Source organism: Ursus arctos, unplaced genomic scaffold (genome assembly GCF_023065955.2).
Source record: "Ursus arctos isolate Adak ecotype North America unplaced genomic scaffold, UrsArc2.0 scaffold_21, whole genome shotgun sequence".
Taxonomy (NCBI): domain Eukaryota; kingdom Metazoa; phylum Chordata; class Mammalia; order Carnivora; family Ursidae; genus Ursus; species Ursus arctos.
The window spans coordinates 13,723,549-13,746,591 of NW_026622886.1; the positions used below are offsets into that span (position 1 = coordinate 13,723,549).

General features: G+C 38.9%; 1 protein-coding gene across 3 annotated transcripts in view; it reads left to right on the forward strand.

The window, feature by feature from the left end:
- Positions 1-4,119: 4,119 nt before the first annotated feature.
- SLC5A8 (solute carrier family 5 member 8) overlaps positions 4,120-23,043 on the forward strand; it is a 54,179-nt gene continuing 35,255 nt past the window's right edge. The window contains exons 1-6 of one of the 3 annotated variants that reach the window (XM_057316152.1): positions 4,120-4,838; positions 10,083-10,148; positions 11,759-11,810; positions 17,163-17,230; positions 18,238-18,392; positions 20,903-21,043. In XM_057316152.1, the coding sequence (XP_057172135.1) occupies positions 4,488-4,838; positions 10,083-10,148; positions 11,759-11,810; positions 17,163-17,230; positions 18,238-18,392; positions 20,903-21,043 (833 nt within the window). In that variant the 5' untranslated portion in view covers positions 4,120-4,487. The remainder of the gene's footprint in view (positions 4,839-10,082; positions 10,149-11,758; positions 11,811-17,162; positions 17,231-18,237; positions 18,393-20,902; positions 21,044-23,043) is intronic. The other 2 variants (XM_026499817.4, XM_057316153.1) reach the window with 2 other exon arrangements.

The following is a 23,043-nucleotide window of genomic DNA, read 5'->3' on the forward strand; positions in this document are numbered from 1 at the left end:
TTCTAAGATTTTGGGAAATTTTCTTGAATTTTCCTTTGATAATTTCCTTTCCTCCATTCTCTCTCTAGAATTCCTATAGTCATGTTTTAGACTCCCAAGGTTGAACTTCTAAATTTCTTTTCTTTTAGCTTCTATTTTTCATCTCTCTCTACTTTTGTTCTGCTTTATAGGTTTCTTCAACTTTATCTTCTGACCGTTCACTAGTTGTTAATTTCTGCTTCTATATTTTTTAATTTCCAAGAGCATCTTTTTATCCTATGAAATTAAGAGCAAATTCTGCATTTCACAGCATGCAGAATTTTCCTTGTTTTTTTCAGAAAATAATAACTAAATTTTTAGGGTTTCCCTTTGCATCCTGCATTGACTCTGTTTTTTTAATGTTTCTTTTTTTATTTTGAAGATTTTATTTATTTATTTGAGAGAGAGAGAGAGAGAGCAGGGGAGAGGGGCAGAAGGAGAGGGAGAAGTAGACTCCCTGCCGAGCAGGGAGCCTGATTCGGAGCTCCATCCCAGGACTCTGGTATCATGACCTATGCCAAAGGCAGACACGTAACTGACTGAGCCACCCAGGCGCCCTGTAATGTTTCTTTTCTAGTTTGTTTTTGTCTCTGTCTTTCATTCAAAAGGTTTTTCTCTAACAGATAGTGATTCCTGACTATCCATTCATATTAAGGAGAGAGGCAATAGAAGCCAGCAGGAAAGTGTGTGTGGAGGCTGGGCTCATGGATGGGAGGGTCTCACTTTAGGACAGTCAGGTGGGGGCCCTGCCTTTTTATAGAACCCCTAAATGCCAGCATTCTCTTGGGCTGCTCGGTTTCTTCAGAAAGAAATCCTCTCCAGTCCTGCCTAAGAAAGCATACAAATTTGGGAGTCCTCATGCTGGGAGCCTAGTAGGAAAAGGATAGGGAGCGTGTCTCACCATTCAGTAGACAAACTTTTTCTAATCCCTGTCTTTTAGGAAAATGACTCACTCTAGTGCTTAGCTCTGACAGGTGTCCTTAGCCAGAGTTTTTTTACTTTAACCTCTCCAGAAGGTGTCTGTAGTTTTCCAGCAAGGAAAAAGGAGAGGCACTTACCTGACTGCCAGTCCCAAAGCACTCCTTATATGAGTCTTCTGGTTTTTCATTCTACCTCATACCCCAACTTTAGAAGTGTATGGCCCCTCTGATTTCTGACTTTTCCCAGGGGTATTATTGTACAAATTGCTTTGTCAGCTTCCTTTCCTTAACGTATTTCACAAGTGAGGAAAACTGAAACCTATGTCATTTTCCACTTGTCTATCTGCATTCATTCTTCCCAAACTGTGGCAAACTTTTTATTGGCGATCATCTCATCTTGCCTTCTCTCGGTCCTTATGGGCTGACACCTTTTTTACTCCTTTGATGCCATGTTAATGGTGATTTAGGAGGTACTGGGGTATGTGCAAGGAATACATTTTAGTACATGGCTTTCCTTCTTTGTGTATAAGTTTCTGTATCCAAAAGAAGATTTGAGATTACTTGCAATAAAAGATACATATGCAGGAAAGGTTGAGACTTGGGAAAAACAATAAAAATTAAGTAGCAAAAGGAGGGAAATATCTGTGCCAGAAAATCAAGCTAAGGGTCTGGGCTATGATAGTATAAAAGTTGGCCTTACTAAGCTGCTATGGCAGTTTTGCTAGAAGGAGAAATATGAGGAGTTTCATAGCCCTTATTATTTAGCAGGAAGAATACCAGGACATTAGATAAAACTTCTACTAAATTTATTGGGTTGGTTGATCCCATTACTTAATAAAAGTACCTAGTACTACAACTCAGAATTGATTACACTGAGTTGGTTAGAGTGAGACCCAGATAAGAAACAAAAGAAGACATGTGTGTGGGGGTATAGATGCTAAGTACTGATTCATATACATCTTTCCCAACTCAAGCCATGTGACAACAATGGCAATTGTACTGACCTGAAATTTCCAACTTTACTCAATGTTCCTGGGTGGAAGGATGTTAAGAAAGTACTCTGTAGAGGAAGACTCATGTGCTCTTATCTTCCTTGGCTAATTCAGAAGGGTATTCTCAGAGTCCCCTAGGAACTGTGATTGTGATGTCAAGGTAAAGAATAGGCAGACAGCAGAGAATTATGTTGGTAACACTTTCCTTTGCTTTTCCTCTCAAAAACAAGAGGAAACAGCCCATAGGTAAGCATATGAGTAAATCTAGATTCAGGATCCAATAAGATCACTCTCAGATTTCCAAATTTCACTTTTAGAAATTTGGGGGAAAATTCTGGATGCCAACAAGCATTGTAAAGTAGGGTCAGTATGTAGGTTTAGCATGTTTTTTAGGCAACAAACAGTGCTAGGTTCTGGGGGTTTACAAAGATGGGTAAGCACAGTCCCTTTTCCCCAGGAGCTTATCTTCCACCCACAGGAGATAATAAAATGGCACAGACATTTAATAGAGGAGACACCTTGCAGAGCTTATCACCCTCCTAGGTGGAGAACTAGTCCTCCTTCCCTACCCTCAGGGTGAATCTGCTCAGCCCACAGTGAGAACCCTGCCCTTCTGGCCAGGAATGATGGGATTAGAGGTCTGGGGACCTGTGACCAAAGCTTCTCCCAGAGATTTAGAATTAGAATTCAAAGGTGCTAATGGGTCTCTGCAGTGCACTGAACTAAGGGCATTTTTGACTAAGCACCTGTGGCAATGCAGAGAACACATCTGGAGAAAGAGAGGAAAATGAAGCAGGCATGTAGAATGGCTTTCCAGTTGCTGCTTTTGGATTTATGGAACCCATAAGACCTCCTGTATGAAGAGGCTTGATCAAAACAACTGCAATACTGTACCACCATGAAGGCCAACAAATGAGTATAAACATGCTAAGAGGACTAAGGTAGGTGAGAGAGTACCGCTGGTTGTAAAGCAGATGGGATTAGGAGATACTGTTTCCTGCTGAGTTTGAGTGCCAGGCAGTGAGAACAGGAGAAAATGCTGTCTCTGTCCAAGAGAGTCATAAGTGCAAAGATAGTAAATTTTACACAGTTGAGACATAATTCCAAGCCACATATTTGTTTAAATGATTGAGTTGCTTGGATTTAGCTTCTATTTCCTTCTTTAGTTCCCTTTGAAAATGTTATACAAATAACGCCAGGTCACAAAAAAATAAAACCTGAGATAGCTTTCTTCTTTCACATACTGGGTTGGGCTAAATGCATTCTGTGGATTGTTTACCAAGGATCACCTGGTAAATTATAAAGATGTATGACAATGAACAAGCATGGCCTAAAATAGACCTATGCCAGGGTACTTTTGACTGGAGGGTCTATTTTACAGGAAAAACCTGGGAGTCACATTGCTTTACAAGGGTGACTCGTGTATTGTTAGTAATATTTCAAGGCAAGCTACTTAAAATATGTCCTGAGGACTGATACTGGAAATGATCTTGTTTTCAATATGCTTTCAAGTGTCTTCATTTAAGTGTACATATTTATGTCTACATTTAACATCTATCTACATTTGAACTCTACAAAATATAGCATTGTGATTCGAAGAACAAATTCTGAGATCAGACCTGGAATAAAAATCTTAATTGCCACTCTTGGGCAAGTGTTTTCATCTTCCTAAGCCAGTTCCCTCATTTGAAAAATGGAGATGATTCCTACCTCAAGGGTGATTGGAAGAATTACACTAATGTATAAGGTGCCAAGCATGTTCTATGTCACATGATAAGACTCTTTAAATAGTAGGTATTATTAATACTCTAGAAACTGTCGTGTTTAGGAGAGACTGTTGGGCATCAGAAATGTTGATTGAATGAAAAGGCCGGCACCAATAGCACAGATTTCTTCCTCTCCTTTGTCATTGCTTACCTGCCTCAGGACTGATAACCTCAGCTCACTGCACACTATCACCGGAATCTCCCATTCATTTATCAAATAAGGCAATCTAAAAACTCTGGGTGTATCTTCTCGTAAGGACCTGGACTGTTCAACTGGAAAGCTAAAAGTATAGGCGTGACAATTAGCCTTCGACCCACCCCCCCCCCACCCCCCCGTAGCTCACCTGCTTATTTAAATGGTGCCTCTCTTCAGGTGCCAGTTGGTAACCTTTAGGCCGATCGCTCCGTGTGGACTGGCTGCCTGGCGCAGCTGGAGGCTCCACTTCTCGCAGGTGTCCGCGGCGCTCCGCGATCCCGGCCACCCCGAGCCCGCACCAGATGAGGGTTTAGCGTGGCGGAGGGTAGCGCCCGGAGCTCCCCGGAGTCCCAGTTAGAGGAGCTGACGGCGCCTTCCGGCCTCCGCACCTTCGCCGGGCAGCCCGGGGCCACTTGGGGGCGGGTGGGGGGACGGATACCTGGAGGACGCCTCCAATCCCCGCGGGCGCCACGCCCGCCGCGCCCGCAGCGCGGGTAATAAGAAGAGCGCGCCAGGCCGCAGAGGTAAAACTCGGGCTCGGGCAGCGCGCCGCGGGGCCACAGTGTGTACGCAGAGCCCAGGCGACCGAGCGACCATGGACGCGCCGCGGGGCATCGGCACCTTCGTGGTGTGGGACTACGTGGTGTTCGCCGGGATGCTGCTCATCTCGGCTGCCATCGGCATCTACTACGCCTTCGCGGGGGGTGGCCAGCAGACCTCCAAGGACTTCTTGATGGGCGGCCGCAGAATGACTGCCGTGCCCGTGGCGCTGTCCCTCACCGCTAGCTTCATGTCGGCCGTCACTGTCCTGGGCACCCCCTCGGAGGTCTACCGTTTTGGGGCCATATTCAGCATCTTTGCCATCACCTACTTCTTTGTGGTGGCCATCAGCGCGGAGGTCTTCCTTCCCGTGTTCTACAAATTGGGAATTACCAGCACCTACGAGGTAAAGGGGGGGGGGGCGGCGCTGGGGAGGAAAAGGGGCAGGGCTTTTCAGGATCTTGGAGGGATTTTCCTGGGGGCGGGCTCACCACCGTATCCAAATCTCTCCCTGTCTAGGTCCCTCACCTCCCCTGCCCTCCCTTTTGGAGGAGAGGTGCCCAGTGAAGGCGAAGGAATCTTGGGACTTACTCTCAGGAGCTCAGTGAAAAAGAGAGGCTTCCAAAGTAAACGGAATGATTTGGACTAGTACTCACAAGGGCCCTTTCTGCTTTAACATCTTTGATTCGGAGTCAAGGGGAAAGATTTTAATACTCTTTATCAGAGGGAGGGCAAGTTGTTCAAGTCTCAGCCCCCCTCCTTGAAAGGAATCCCCTTGTTCCAGGTCCCCAGGCACCATTCACTTTTCCAGGATAGCTGGAGAAAAATTAATGCACTCTCCCCTTGGCGCCCTCCACACACACACATTCCCTGGAGAGGCAGATTCCCAAATGGTTAAGGTGCTGTAACTCTTGTCTCAGTACCTGAATTTGAGACCAGATTCTACCATTTACTAGCTGGGTAACCTTGGGTGATTTATTTAACCTTTCGTGCCCATTTTTTCATCTCAAAATGAAAATGATACCAACAACTTCATCCAGTTGTTGGGAGGATTAAATGAGATTCAAGTGTAGCATTTAGAATAGTATTTGGAGCAGGGTGAGTGCTGGATAAACTCTGACCGTAAGTATTTGTGGTGGTAGTGGCAGAAGTGGTTGTCTTGGGGACACTAGGAAGATTTGGCTGCAAGGTTCTTAAACAGGCCTACCTTCTCTGTATGTGGAAAGATGATTAAGGAAAACCATCCTTCCTGTTGCACAGCTCCACGGGTTATAGGTTTTCTTCAGCTGTCTACAGGAAAGGGCTTTGCAAAGCTGGGGAATATTTGGTTTAGTTTAAAGAGCTGTTGAATGGGAGTGTGGGGTTGGGAGGGTGGATAAAAGCTCAGGCGAGTGAGGGGCCTGTTCAGTGCCCTCACTGGTCTCCCTTCCCCAGGCACTCACCCATAAGCAACATGGACAAACTGGGCAAAGTTTCCTCTCTCCCAGGTCATGATCCAGAGGGTGCTGACACTCATCCTCAGCAACCTCCTCAGTCCTTGAGCTTAGATACTCTTTGCTCTAATCCAGAGCCACTGGAGAGGTGGTTTCCTAGTGAGGCTGGTTCAACTGGTGCCGGCTATAGGGCCTCAATGGCACAAGTGTCGGTGACAAACTGACGGGGTTGTAGTGACGCCATCTAGGGTGAGGCACCCCTGGGGCAACAGTGCCTTCCAGTCACTCCGGTCATTGTGTTTGGAAGAGTTCAGTCATCATCCCAGAAGTGAGCAGGATGGAATTTCTCTGTTTTGCTCAAAGGTAACAAACTTGCTGTCCCAGGCCAAACTCTGTTTTTGGTGCCTTTTTTTTTTTTTTTTTTTACCCTATGGTATTCTGAAAGAAAATTAATTTAGCATTTATGCTGTTGAGAAGTCAAAAAAATTCCAGATTCTAACTTCTTTTGAAAATGTAGAAGCCTGAGTGTACCTAGTCAGTTAAGCATCTGCCTTCGGCTCAGGCCATGATCCCAGGGTCCTGGGATAGAGCACACATCGGGTTCCCTGCTCAGGGGCAGCCTGCTTTTCCCTCTCCCTCTGCTGCTCTGCTTGCTTGTGCTCTCTCCCTCTGTCAAATAAATAAATAAAATCTTAAAAAAAACAAAAACGACAATCTAGAAGACTGGTGACACTGGGCTCACATTCCCTGTGGTGCAGGAACTCCAGTTTTACAGCCATTGCTCTCACTCCCTGTTAATGTCTTTATTGAGGCCTCATCATTGTAGGTGCATGGTTACTTTCTTATGGTAGAGAAATCTTTATCTGCATTTTTGTCTTCCTTAAAAATGCAAAAGAGAAAATGGACACTGGGACTTACGGAGAACTTTAGTTTAAAGAGCTGTTGAATGGTGGTAGGGAGTGAAGGGAGTACTTGTTTTTGAGGGAGATGTGAGAGGACAAATTTCTTAGCAGATATGAGGAATATTCCAACATTTTAATATAGGAACACCGGGCTGATCCACTGGTGTATATTACCACTGGTGTATGAGCCCTTAGGCAATTTGAGTCCTTGAGCTCTGATCTGTAGTTAACTCCAGAACTCAGAAAGGGTTTCAAGAACCTGGCAAGAGGACTTCAGTCTCCAGAGAGGAATGCTCCTCTCATAAGCACTGACCCATGCCTCCTTGGGGGCATCAACATTAACTCAACCAGAAACAGATTTCCCACACATTTCCCGTGGTGGAGGCTGTTAGCAGGGTTCCAGCTAAAAATGGCAAAAAGTTAACGTTTACCAAATGCTTAATACATGTGTGGCGCTGGGGTGCATGTTTTACACACATACATGATCGGACTCAATACTCAATCCTTAAAAGGGACGTACTATGAGAGCCTCATGTTGCAGACAAAGTTAAGCTACATAAGAGAGTATCAGGCAAAGTAGACACATGCCTGGAGGCTATGAATTGGTGCCTACTGGCTGCTTCTGAAGCCTCTGGTAAGTCTGTTATACCCCCAGGCAGGGCTTAAAAGAGTGCAGAGAGAACAAGAGAAGTAGAACAGAACACCTAGAGTTGTGGGTATGCTGGGGGTGTCCATGACTGGGGGCACTGGGGGCAGAGAAGTGAGATAACATGCTTTGTCCCTGATAGTTGGCCATAGCAAACCCTTTCTTGTGAGTATTTTTTGTTTTATGCTGAGAGGTGGAACCACCTACACAGAATGAGAAGTCCAGCATTGAGTGATACCTGGTATTCTTGCTGAAATATGAAATCTCTTCCTACTTACATTTCTTTAGCTAGAATTGGCTGTTCAGAAGCATTTTTGTTATCTGTTTATCCCTGCCTTCAAAGTGTAGGCCTGATAGGTGTTTAGCCACTTCCAGACCCACAGACAAGAAGTATAATGCAGGAATCCAGTTTCATTCCCCACTTTTTCGGGATCTTTCTGGGTCCATGTAATCTGTGTGTTGGAACTGAGTTGTCCAGAATATATGTATGTGTGTGTATATATGTGTGTGTATATATATCTATATACATATATATGTGTGTATATATACATATTTGTGGATTATATTTATTCGTGTATATATTATTTATATATGTTTATTTGTGAATAGATATGTATGCTTATAATTGTGAATTATATTTATCTGTGGATTTGGATACCAACTTCTTAATGTTTTAGTTTTGAATAACAGTTTATAGTATTTCCCCATCCATTCATATCATTCAGTAGTCTCCAAACCCCTGCTATGTAAGAGGGGAAAGAAAATACTGTGATCCTCATTTTCAAGAGGAGGAGCCTAAGATCTTCAGTGACGGCCCCAAGCTTGTGCAGTCACAAGTAGGACTGGGTTGAGGGCTGGAACTCCTCCCAAAAACTATACTGTGCTGCATATTTTTTTACCTGTCAGGTGTTTTGGAAGGTCCTACTATATGTCAGTGTCACCTACTCACTCAAAGCCATGGTCAGTTTGCTTACTTATTTATTTGGAATAATGTAGTTGTTCCCTGCCCAGATTTGGGCATTAAATGGTCCTAGACTTGCATTGTGGCTCTGACAGCTATTAGGTTTCAACTTTGATGTTCTCCCTGAGCCCCAGTGCCCTCCCCTCTAACAGGTAGTATGGCCTCAGGGAGTTGTTGGGAGGACAGTGTACACAACAGGTACTCTATAACGGTTACCTGTGATTATGGAGCAAAAATATCTGGTGTCGTTTCCCCAGATTATTACTTCATGTCAGTTTTTCGTTCCTCTTTTTTTTCTGGTATGAAGACTGTTTTCAGCTTTAAAATTCTCTCTACGTGAGTAATAATATTCAAGTTAAAGTATGTTTAAGATCCCAGCTTCCTTCCAGCTCTAAAATTCTATGATTCTAACTTTATAGTATATTATGACATAGAATACAGGAGATGAGCCAACTATATTTTAAGATACGGCAGATGCCAAGGAGAGTAAGAAAAATTGACGGGGTTGTTGGCACTGAACAGAAACTGACTTAGGCCAATTTAAGTAAAAAATAATTTATTTGGGAGGATATAGGGGTAGCCCATAGAAAAGAGTGAAAAGCTGAACAAATAGGCTGTGAAAGACAGAAGCCAGGGAAGCCTCTTCAGGCCACTGTCAGGATCAGTCTGCTTTGTTTCAGTCGTTTTCTGTCTTTATATTGTACCTCGGAGATCGAAATACCCATTGGAGAGAGGAACTGATTGGCTGAGCTTGGGTCATGTGACCATCCCTGAGTCAAAAGAGGCAGGGCACCTTGATAGACAATTCCATCACAATTGCCTACAGTGGGAAAGGGCTGATTCCCATGTGAATCAGGGAAATGTCTGAAGTAGATGCCAAGAGAAAGGGGAGAACAGTACTTTGCTCATTTTAAAAATGCAGAATATAATCCATTTAGGTGATATTCTGGAAAAGCCAAAACTAGGGATGGAGAACAGATCAGTGATTGCCAAGATTTAGGGGTTGGGAAAGAGTTTGACCACAAATGAACAACATAACAGAGTTCGCTGAGGGTGATGGAACTGGGCTGTATGTGTTAAAATGCAATGAACTGTACTTTAAAGCAAGAGTCAATTTTGCTATATGTAAAGAAAAATAGTAGTAACGTAGGAATACAGAATACAAATCACTTATGAAGTTGCTTTAAATTTCTTTTTTAAAATTTAAATCAATTTAGTTAATATATAGTGAATGTACTATTAATTTCAGAGGTAGAATTTAGTGATTCATCAGCTGTATAGAACACCTAGTGCTCATTACTTCAAGTGCCCTTCTTAATGCCCATCACCCAGTTAGTTACCCATCCCCCACCCACCTCCCCTCCAGCAACCCTCCATTTGTTTCCTGTAGTTAAGAGTCTCTTATGGTTTGCCTCCCTTTCTGTTTTTATCTTATTTTTTTTTCTTCCCTTCCCCTATGTTCATCTATTTTGTTTCTTAAATTCCACATGAGTGAAATCATATGGTATTTGTCTTTCTCTGACTGACTTATTTCAATTAGCATAATACCCTCTAGTTACATCTATGTCATTGCAAATGACAAGATTTCATTCTTTTTGATGACTGAAGTGGCTTTAAATTTCCAACCCCTTTATTTCTTAAGCAGCTGATTTTTTTAAAGTGTGTAAAGTTTTCACGTATTAACCATTTCTTCTTTTTTTGGGAACAGTATTTAGAGCTCCGATTTAACAAATGTGTACGTCTCTGTGGAACAGTCCTCTTCGTTGTTCAAACAGTAAGTCACTCTCCATTCCTTTGCTCTACCTTTTGTTAGGCTTTTCATGGTTATTGACACTTCATTTATATTCATCTTCCTCTTAGCAGCTGAGTGCTTTAGGGATGGGTTTGATAATGGAGGCCCAGGAAGGAGTTTTCATTCTCATCCCTATTTGTAATTCACTTCTCCAATCACAAGCTACCTAAGCATTTGCAAGAGCATGAGTGCCTTCGTAATTACTTAACTTGACTCCATTTTCTTTCTCTGTAAATGGCATAACTTAGATTGGTCATTAACACTTCCAATGTAAAAGGAAGGAACCCTTTGGGGTCTGGTAGAGAGAACTGAACCTGGTAGCTTGCATTTACCCTACTGTCCGGACCCTTTCTGGATCATTTTTAGAAACGCCTACAGAAATGAAAAGTGGGGAACAAATGTTAGGACAATGGTCCATAGCCATGTTTTCAAATCTTCAGCTTGGTCAGGATAATGACTGTGGAAATCTGGTTCATTCTTGCAAAAAAGAGGAAAGCATCTCCCACTTGAAGGACTTACTTCCATTGATCTACCCATGTAATATAATCAGACATTCAAATACTATATAATTTGGCTTTTTTCATAATATGTTTTTATAGAGTAAACATAGAATCATAGAGAATCATAGAATCATAATACATTTTTATAGAATAAGTCACATACAATATATATAATTGAAAGATAAAATGCAGTGAAAATGATGTTCTAAGGAGGGTACATATTGCATGGTGCACTGGGTGTTATATGCAAATAATGAATCCTGGAACACTACATTAGAAACTAAGGATGTACTGTATGGTGATTAACATAACATAATAAAAAATTATTATAAAAAAATTTACATGAAGTTTAAATCAAATAAAAAATACATATCTGTAAAATTATTTTTACTACAAAGAAAATTAAATTTTGTATCTGAGTATGAGATCTTAAAAAAAAAAGAAAATGATGTCCTGAGAAAAAAGACCATTTTATCATACTATTGTACCCCAGATTAATAAATATTTGTTAGATGTATGAGTGAAAAATAATATATAGAAAAGATAGAATGTGGTTTTTGATGGCTTTCAGGATTTTTTCAGTGCAAATTTATGCTTTTGTTTAATTAATGAGCGTGCAAACTTTTTAAAACCAGTTTCCAAAATTTTCACTGGTTTCCTAGTTACTTATGCAGTGATTAATGATAGTTTGAAAGCATTTGAATGAGAGGGCATCTCCTTTTAAATTTATTTTTTCTTTCTTTCTTTTCTTTCTTTCTTTCTTTCTTTCTTTCTTTCTTTCAGTTGTTTAGATTGAGGAGAATTGATTTCGAACTTGAGGTGATGGATCAGTGACTATCTGCACTAAGCACCATGTGAAAAGTCCATAATTTTAACACAATTGGTCATAAAAGATTTTTGTAACCTATGACCACACCACAAACAGAAACGGAGAATCAACTTAAATAAAGATTTAAATAACATTTTTAAGTTACAAACACATTTTATTAAGTATATTGAAACTACTGTTTTAATTCATTGTTGAATTTATAGAAAAAATTGATAATTTATTTTATGATTCATACTGTTTATTTGGTTTCTTTTTTCCCATAGATTCTGTATACTGGAATTGTTATTTATGCCCCTGCCCTGGCTTTGAATCAAGGTACATTTTAGAGTTACCAGTTATGTCACTCAGATTTTGGGGGTCATTCTCTCTTTGGGGAGATGGGGAGATGGAGGAATGTTTCCAGTAACCTGCATCAGCTTGAGGGGAGCAAGATGGGCTTAGTGTTTAGCAGCTTCTTTGCGTTCCTGGATCGATAGCTCCAAAAGATCTATGATTAATAGAAGAGCAGACCTCCCTGAGGTGCCAACCTGCCATGCTCCATTCCTTCAGAATGCACGCCCCCTATGGTCTAAATCATGAATGGCTTGTACTTTCTTCCTTGGTGGCTGTAATCTGGAGCCCATAGTCAGGAGGCTTCTGTGTTACTCAGCTCAGTTCCATTGTAAAATATGGCAGGGGGAGAACTTTTCTTATTCCCATTTCTAATGTAGTCCAAAATGCAATAGAAGGAGATCTGTGTGATTTGAAATATCAGCTTGCTCCTAGTGACAAAATGAAAGATGACTCTGGTGTCCTTTTAAACAAATATATGAATATGATGCTGATTGACATACTCCTGGACTCTTTGGTTTTAGGCAGATAAAAGCCATGAAACTGGAATAGTTTACTGAGGCAAAGGTGCCTGTTAGTCATACCTTCAAAAGGCTTTCGGAGAACCCAACATCCTTTAAGTTCTTATCAATTAGATGTGAGTTTATCACTAAAGCTTCCTTATGAAATGTACAAGTGGACTCTGACGGGAAAAATGTGATGCATTTCCTGGAGTTAATATAAAATGGAAAAGCCCTGCTAAATCCACACTCTAATTTCCTGCTTTCATGGTAGATAGATAGTAATTATTACCTAAGTTTATAAAGTACAACAGTATCATTACAAAGAATTCCATTATATAAAATGCTCTTGGATTCTGAATGCCAGGCATGTTCCATGTCAATATTACCAACATCATGAATGGGTCATGTGTTGTATAAAGAGCTGAGCTATAAACTTCATAAGTTACCTATTCGCTCTAAGTATAATTAAAGATGTGGCTTTAGGGTTTGAAAGTACAGTCCTGGCCTTCCATCTATGAAGAAATCAAGGACTCTGCTCTTATCATTTTATTGGGCTATTCCCTAGGAATTAGGACCCTGCATTTTGACCACTTGAATATCACAGTACTTTACTGTGACCAAGGATAAATATAAATACTTGGTGAGCAACGGATGCTCCATAGAAACTTGTTTAAGTGAAATGGATCTTAATATTCTCTAGGTCCAATCATTTCCTTTTTACCTTTTTAAAAATATATATATAGAAAACTTCAAACATATACTAGAAGCAATGGAACAGTATATTGAACTCTAATGTACCCTTAACTCTACACTAAAAATGATCAACTCTTGGTTCAATTCACTCTGTTTTCCTCACTAGGTTATTTTGGTATAAGTCTGAAGTATTTCATAATTTCATCTGAATTCAATGTCTTTTAAAAGTAAGGATGTGCTAATTTTTTCACTGAGTTATATTGACATAACGTTGTATTATATTATAATGATTCAAGAATTGTATATATTGCAAAATGACCACCACAATGTCTAGTTAACATCTGCCTCCATATATAGTTACAAAAGTTCTAGTGATGGGAGCTTTTAATATTTACTCTCTTGGCAACTTTCAAACATACAGGATTATTAATTATAGTCACCATGCTGTACATTACATCTCCATGGCTTATGTATTTTATAACTGGAAGTTCGTACCAGGATGTTATACAATTATACCATATTCATATCTAAAATATTAACATTATTTTTAAAAATATCAATATGAAGTCAATGTTCAGATTTCCCTGATTTTTTTTCAGTGTTTGTTAGAATCAGGGTTCAAGTAAGTTTATGTAATTGCAATTAGTTTATTTGTCTCTTAAGTTTCTCTTTCTTGCTTTTTAATTTTTAATTTTTTTTTTTTTTTTTAAGTAGGCTCCAAACCTAGCATGGGGCCCAATGCAGGGCTTAAACTCACAACCCTGAGATCAAGACCTGAGCTGAGATCAAGAGTTAGACGCTTAACTAAATGAGCCATCCAGAAGCCCCTCTTGCTTTTTAAAATTAAAAACCATTTTTGTTGATGGGGCACCTGGGTGGCTCAGTCGTTAGGCGTCTGCCTTCGGCTCAGGGCGTGATCTCGGTGTTATGGGATCGAGCCCCACATCAGGCTCCTCCACTGGGAGCCTGCTTCTTCCTCTCCTACTCCCCCTGCTTGTGTTCCCTCTCTCTCTGGCTATCTCTCTCTGTCAAATAAATAAATAAAATCTTTTTAAAAAAACATTTTTTGTTGAAATACAGCTTATACATCATAAAACGTACAGAAATTAAGTGTATAGTTAGACAAGTTTTAACAATTGTACAGCGTTTTGTGACCACCACCCAAGTCAAGATACAGACTATTTTCACCATCTAACCCTAGAAGATTTTCTTGTGCTTCCTTCTAATAAATTCCCCCACCAACCCAAGCTGCTGCTTTCTGATTTTTATCACCATAAATTAGTTTTCCCTGTTCTTAGATTTTATATAAATGGAATCAAATAGTGGCTTTTTTGTAACTGGTTTATTTTACCCAACAAAATGTTTCTGAGTTTCATTCATGTTGCTACATGTTTCAGTAGTTTGTTCCTATTTGTTGCTAGTATTTCATCATCTGTATCTCTACAATCTGTTTATCCATCAACAACATTGGGTTGTTTCCAGTTTTAGGCTACTATGAATTAAGACTACTAAAATCATTCTTGCACAGGTTTTGTTTTGTCTTGCTTTGCTTTTTTTTTTAATTCATTTGCATTTGTCACAGCCTTTTAAAGCAGAATATGACTTGAACACTACATTTCCACTCACAAAACTTGCTGAGTTGCATTTTGAATGCTTTACAACAATCCTAAATAGGCTTATGATTTCGCTACTCTAAACAGTGCTCTTCTTTGGAAAACAAGCCCTGCGAGTAGTTATTCCCATCAAGTTAGTTCAGTTTAACATACTAGTTTCTAGATGCCTGGTACATGCAGTTGATAACCACAGGGGATAGGAGATTTAAAAAGCAGATCCTAGAAGGTGAAAGTTGTTTTAACCAATATTTTTCTTTTAAACATCAAAGTATAGCTCAGAATACTTCAGTGACAAGAAATTTGGCCTTACTAAGGAATCTGCTTGATTGCTAAACACTTTAGACCACACAGTTAACATTAGGTTACATTACATCTTACAACAAATGTTACCTCGTTCCGTTAAAATAAGCCAATGTGGAACTAGGAACGAAAAACTAGCTGGGCTTTAGTTCCTGAATATCACAGCATCACTCAGAAAGAAATCTTATCTTCCCCTTAAATAGTTCTTGTCACGTCATATAGATTTTTAAAATGTTAACAAAAATAAAGAAAAACATCCTTGAAAATATGTTACCAGAGGGAATAAAGTATTGAATACATGTACCAATAATTCTTGGAGCAGCATTTAGTCTACTTCTTCCATGCATGATGTGTTGTCACCCCCCCTTGAGGGGCAGCATCTCTTTGGTTATGGCAACATTGCTGTCATCAGCAGTAGTGTCATCTCCATCAATACCAAGACCAAGTTTGATCATCCTGTAGATCCTGGTAGCTTGTGTCTGGGGATTTGCTTTTGACACCTATTTTCATCTCTTTTGGGTGAATACCTGGAAGCAGTGTAGTTAAACATACACCTGTTATAACCCAGTATAGGGCAGATGCATGTACAAAATTTAAGAGAAACTGGAAAATAATTTTTCTGAATGGTTGTACCATTTTACATGCCCACTCCACAGTGTATGCATGTCCAGGTTACTCCAGTTGTGCTTCTGCCCTGGCTTTGAATCAAGGTACATCTTAAGATTACCAATTATGTATGTCACTTACATTTGGGGCTAATTTATTATATAGGAAAACAACTGACTTTTGTATATTAACCTTGCATCATACAACCTTGGTATAATCACTTACTAGTTCCAGGAGTGTTTTCTTTTTTACATCAATGATCATGTCATCTGTGAACAAAGAGAGTTTTATTTCTTCTTTCCCAATCTGTATACCTTTTATTTTCTTTCTTGCCTTATTGCATTAGCAAGGACTTCCAGTACAATGTTAAAAAGGAGCAGTGAGAAGGAACATCCTTTTCTTGGACCTGATCTTAGTGGGAAAGCTTTGAGTCTCTCAGTCTTAAGTAGCATGTTAGCTGCAGGATTTTTGTAGATAGTCTATCAGCTTGAGAAAGTTCCCCTCTATTCCTAGTTTACTGAGAGTTTTTATGATGAATGGATGTTGCATTTTGTCAAATGCTTTTTCTGCATCTTTAGATATGATCATGTGATATTTCTTTTTTAGTGTGTTAATATGATAGATTCCATTAATTGATTTTTAAATGTTGAACCAGCCTTGCATACCTGGGATAAATCCCTCTTGGTCATGGTGTATAATTCTTTTTATACTCTTTCAGATTCAATTTGCTAATCTTCAATTTGTTGAGGATTTTTGCAAATATGTTCATGAGAAATTTTGGTTTGTAGTATTCTTGTAATGTCTTTATCTGGTTTTCGTATTAGAGCAGTCCTGGCTTCATAGAATGAGTTAGGAAGTATCTGCTTCTATTCCCTGAAAGAGATGCAGGAGAATTGGTGTAATTTCTTCCTTAAATTGATAGAAATTACCAGTCAACCCACCTGGGCCTAGAGCTTTCTGTTTTGGAAGGTTTTTAATTATTGATTCAATTTCGTTAATAGATCTAGGCCTATTTAGATAATCTAGTTCTTACATGAGTGTGTTGGCCCATTGAGTCTTTAAAGGAATTGGTCCATTTTACATAGATTATTACATATGTGGGCAGAGTTTATTATCCTTCCATTTAAAAAGAATATCACATGCCCCTCCACTTCTTAGCTAAATGGTAGCAAATTTTACAACTTTTCTCTTTCTTGGTCTCATTTTAGGAACATGCACAACTTGTCTTTCAAGGACTGGTAGAATAGTGTGTTTATTTGAATCACGATGACACATACTCTGTGACCCCATTCAGTCTGGATAACTACCTCACACTATCAAGTTGTTTCTTAGCTTCATTACAATATAAATGCTTTTTCATGTATTTGGTTTAGGCAATGTTGGATCTAGGAATGCTCTCTGAGGATAGAAACCAGTTCCATTTAACTTAACATGTAAAATTTTAAACTTCATGGGGACATTTTATGAGATTTGGACCTAATTTTAGGCAAGAGTAGAGAAGTAGGTCGAAAGATAGGTGCCTCATAAATGATATAGCTTCCTACTGATGATTTTTGAGAAGAATTTTTATGATGCACGTTTCACAGTTATGCCTGCATTTTCTTTTCTTTTTCTGTTTACAGTCACAGGATTTGATCTGTGGGGTGCAGTAGTGGCAACAGGGGTGGTCTGTACATTCTACTGCACACTGGTATGTCAAAAACGTTATTTCCTCTTTCACTCTACCAACTGTTTTGCAAAGTTGAAAATTCCAGTAGTTGTGTTCTGCAAACTAGATTGTTCATATGTCCTCTCCTACTCCTACCTCCCACAGTGTAACTTTTTATAAGAAATGTTCCATCTGGGGAAATATTTGATTCTTTATAGAACATTGATCATAACTGAAACTTTTTTCTTTTACCTGAACCATTGCAGTGGTCCTGAGACTTCTCCTAATTGATCCTTACTATTGCTAAATTATTATATTTGTGTTCATATTATTCCTCAGCTTTGAAAACTAAGATAACTTCCCATTGCTTATAGGCAGGAATCACAGCCAAAATGTGTAACAACCAGATAGTATGGACACTGATAATATTATGGATGGTAGTCCCTAGCAGTGGTGCAACTCTTGTGGCATATCTGACATACTAGGTCTTAAGACTTTAGTGGACTTTTTAGAAGATGGAGATCTCAGGAAGGGGATGGTCAGACAAGGACATAGGAACTGAAGTGAAACACTTGGGAAGTTTTTGGCAGTGGCTAGTACAAAACAATTCTAATATTTCAACAACTGGTATGCCCTTCTATGAGCATACTTGATTGGATATCAGCCCTGCCTATAGGATAAAATCTATGATATTGCCTTTTGTAATTTCACTCTGAATTTTCTTCCCAGCAATCTTCCTATACCATTTCATTTTGCTCCAAAATATATATCTGGCCAAACTCAACACGTCATGGACTTTGACTTCTTTATGCTTTTGCCCATGCTGTTTTTTCTTCTGGGAAGACCTTCCATCTTTGCTTCTGTCTGAAGGCTTGGCTTAAATCACACCTTCTCTTGAAGGTTCTTCCAACCTTACTGTCTACCATCTTGAATGTGTTCGTTAGTCAAGATCTATGTTTTCATTATTTTTGTCCAGTATAGTATATAAGCAAGTAGGTGACTAACAATGTCTGATAAGAGCATTAATCCATAACACTTTTCCCTCAAAGGGTGGTCTTAAAGCGGTTATCTGGACAGATGTTTTTCAAGTTGGGATCATGGTGGCTGGATTTGCATCTGTGATTATACAGGCTACAGTGATTCAAGGTGGAATCAGCACTATTGTAAATGATTGCTATAATGGTGGAAGATTAAACTTCTGGAAGTAAGTTCCTATTTTTCTCTTGGTCAATAGAACACTCCTTTTGGTTTTTTTCTGCAAAAATGATCTCATTATTGAAGTAGTAGATTTACATTAGAAATCAAATAGATGGCTAAGAATGTGGTACAAAATATTGAAGCTGATAAGTTAATGTGTGAGGGGTTTCCATCAGGTCTTTCAGGGGTTAAAGCAGTCAGATGGTTTCTCAGTTACCAGGAATATAGGATAGTGCTTCCTCCTGAGAAAGGATTGATAGCAAAAGAGTGTTTTTCTCCCAGATACTAAAATCTGGAATTGGTCAAAGGGTGGGGTAGGGTAATTAGGGAAGAGATAGTGGAGAAATAAGAAAAGGAAACCTCTTAAGAGAAAAACACTAAAGGACCAAGCTGTCATTTTGATGGTTCTTTGTTTCAAGCAGCCTAGAGAATTTTTCTATTGATATTGCCCTGGCAATATATAGAATATTATTACTGTATTTCATAATTGTATATATGTATAAATATTTTATAACATACTATATTATTTCTAGAGGATTGACTAGAAAAGTTACGACTAATGCCTTAAGTGTCAGTATATTGTATGATATAGCATATCTTAAACAGCTGTTTAAGTTTCCTAGACAAAGATCAATGGAGAAACTAGATATTTCATCACAAATATACCACACAACTTAGAAGAATATTTAAAACACCTTCCACTGTGGATCAGTAGTGTCGTTCTTGTTATCATGTTCAATGTGGGGAGGGGCTCATTTTGACATGAACTGGCTTATTTCCTCTTTAAGCAGTTCTACTTTGAGCCAGGCAAGCTGAAATCACCGGCAAGAAGAAAGAAAAAACATGTCTTACTTGGTGACTCTTCTAGTTTTCTGAAAATGGTGCTAATGTTTGAGAAGAGCCTTTTCAGAAATTGGACAGGGACAATGTGTTAATTTGCAGAGATAAGTTGAATTATGACAAATCAACTTCAGCTATTTTCAATAGTTTTTTTTTTAACCTCAAGATTCAGATTCCAAGGAAGAGCGCCCCCAGTTGTCCTAGCTTGGCCATTATTCCGTCCCTTGTTGGGGCCGAGCAGCACGTTTTATTGACAACCATTTAGACCATTGTATGGTGAAATGGCCGTTTCCCCAAAGCAAATTGGGTTGCTGTTATTAGAGGACAGGAGAATGGATACCAAGAAGCAGAAACAGCCAGTGGCCACTCAGAAGATCTTGATTACTACTAAATTTCCTAGTAGGCAAAATTGAGGGGAGAGGGTGTGGAACCAATCATTTTTCTGCAAGATAACTGTCACTTTGTACAAAGGTAACCCATATTGCTGCACTGAAGTGACAACTTATATACCAATAAGAGATTCTTAAAAGTAAAAGATTAGATACTTTTATGACTTTTACTTTGGAGGCTGCCAACCATTAAACAATAATGAATAGCCTTATTGTGTATTCCTTGTGAGTCTGATATATTTGAGAATATGGTGGGCAAAATATCTGCTCTGGTGGTGATAAACCAAGAGAAGGATTTTGTGTTGGTATTTTCTGTATGGTCTATAGTTGACATATATATTCTGTATGACCTAAAATCACTAAATTGGGTGTTATAAATCTTGTCTTACTTCCCTCAAGTAGATTCCTGAATCCTTTTGGCTCTTGACTTCCATTAGCTAATATAGTAGCTGTTTTCTCTATGGGTTAAAGTGTCAATACCCTTGAAACACTTAAACTTTAATATGAAGTGTTAGAGAATGGAATAGAGGCTCTTATATTTCCACAGGAATGTAATCAGAACACGTTATTCCACTAATCTTAAATATAAGATTGAAATGGATTTGCAGAATTTCATAATTTTTAGAAAGTTCCTATGAAAGCCAATTTTGCAGAAATTTGTCGAACTCATATTGTGTATCGTGGATGAACAGAATCATTCCTCCCAAGATAATGCATTAAGAAGAGTTCAAAGACATACTAAATACAGAAGTGGAGCTTTCTTTGTAACAATATGTTGGACTTAAGTATGTGTCATAAAGTGACTTTTCACTATTAGCATTTAGCTTGTGCTCACAGCATCTTAAGAAAGCATGATGATAATGACATGGTAATTTTAGAAGATGAAAGCCTTTAAACTGCATTAATCGACTGAGTTCTTGAGCTTGAATATAAATTAGAAATATGACTGTACATGTGCTAGGAGAGAAATTATATATGCAAAATGTGTCAATTTTGTGTTCATTTCAGTACCGTATCTATTGCTCTGATGCACTTAGGAACTTTACTCTATTGCTCTCTCTCTTTTTAGTTTCATGCTTTTCTCTGATTATAGCAGAGCAGACTTGTTTAAATAGCAATTTCCTAAGGCCACAGGAGAACAATTTTTATGAAAGCTCAGAATTAGAGCATTCATTTTCCTTTAGTCCTGTCCAGATGTACATTGCTTGCTCCCAAAAAATATTCTAGGAGAATTTTCTGTAGTTTTTTGCTGATAGTTAAGATTCGTTTTCTGTCTCTTTTCATTTAGTTTTGATCCCAATCCTTTGCAAAGACATACATTCTGGACAATTATTATAGGAGGGACCTTCACATGGACCAGCATCTATGGTGTCAACCAATCCCAAGTGCAGAGATATATTTCCTGTAAAAGCAGATTCCAGGCAAAAATGTAAGCCAAACTATAGAATGGAAATCATTAATAACCATCAGTTGTCTTTATTGAAACTTGTTAATTAGTCAAGCTTTGCTCAGGTTTAAGCCTTTTGTATCATGAAATTCCAAGAAATAAATGATATACTTAGTTATAAAAGGATTAAGTAAAACAAAGTGGTACTGCATATTTTAAATCAGCTATTTGAAATATTTATATGACTTATTAAGTAAAATAAATCTTATTAAATAAATAGGCATTTATTGTGTATCTATTTGTATAAGGAGTTATGGAGGATAAACATTAGAATTATATGGCTCTTATAATGAAGGAACTTAACATCTAGTTAGGAAAATGTATATATACAAGTATGCAAAAAGTGAAATAACACTAGAAAGGTACGACAGTTCCTTGGAACAATGTAATGATAGAAGAAATGGTCGAGGACATCATATTGCCGGCTGTGCTAGTATATTTTATTTTCAGACAAAGTCATGAGTTTATAACTCCGCCCTAATACTTGCTATTTGAGCGGGCAAGTTACTTAGTCTCCCTGAGTCTCAGTTTCTAAACTTATAAAACGAGCATAAGAAATATTATACATCTCATGAGAGGTAATGTAAAATACTGTGCTTGGCACACACTTGGTAGGGGTCCAGTAAATGTGACCGCAAATCATGGGACGTGAAGGCAGAGAATGGGTGAGAGATTCCTGTCAACCAAGCAGATCCTGAGTAATGACCATATGTGGGCAGGTGGAGAATAGTGGCAGAGCATTCCAGATAGACATTGATTTGGACACAGCCCAGAGGTCAGAAGGATTATATGGTGAGGGACTGCTCAAGCCCATCTTGGCTTGAGCAAAGAGTATGAATGGTGGCTGGTTCTTTCTCAGGAGGCCTCAGTGTGGTGACCACCACTCCCCGTGCTGCTAAATAAAGCTGACTACGCCTACATGCATTTAGGAACTTAAAAATTATAAATAGATTAAGAGTAACAGGGTGGTTGGAGTAGGACAAGGAATGGCAATTCTATTTCTATTCAAAGAAGAACATGAAAATATTGTAATGTCACATGTCATAACTCAATATATTGAGAGTAAATTGGTTTAGACATTATCTTTCTTTGGAAAATTCCATAGTAAAAGACCTACACAAGTATCAGCACAGTAAATGGATATAGAATCCTCCAAAAGTGAGCTTAGGAGCTCTGATATTTTAAGAAACTTTGAAGGAATGTGATTTATACATCCAGTAATCCACTGGACTTTAAATCTGTACTAGATCTGATGCTTCTCCAAAATTAATTGTGCATATGCTCCTCTGTTTCTTTGGGAGCATGAAACTCAAAAGGCCCAATTTTATAACTAAGAAACTAGCATTAGAGCTTTAGAGCTTTCTTAATAAGAAGCAATTTCCTTTGGAATGGCCTTCAGCAGACGCCCTGAGCCCTGAGAGGAACCATTTTCTCCTACTTTTTAACACTGGCTCTATGGAAAGAATGAATCCCAGTCAAAAAGATAAGACCTACTGACATTGATTAACTGGGGACAGTATCAGATGTTGTTGATAAGTGACCTATTTGAATGGCATTAAAGTCAAATAAAACTATATAGTAAAGTATTAAACTCATATATGAACAAGGGTGTTTGAGCAGGGAAGTGTCTGGGTATATTTTCTGGTGATTTGGAGATGAACTATAGTTACTTATGCTATTTTTAGTCAGTGGCAAAACATACAGTAAATTTAGTCAATCAAGGGAAAAGGCTAGCAATCTGTTGTTTGCTACCTGTTGAAGGTGAGTTCTCCTGGAACAGACTCTGAGACGGAGTTTGGCATGCCAAAGTCTGTGAGGAAATCACCACCTGTAGAAGAAAGAAAAGAGAGGGAAGCAGAATTGGCCAGAGAGAGAAGCTGGATTGTAATGCATTCTTAGCCAAAGCCTTAGGGGAAGCCCTAATGCTGAGCTGACTCCAGATTTATCCCAGGTTAGCATAAGGAGACTGGTCCTTTAAAATT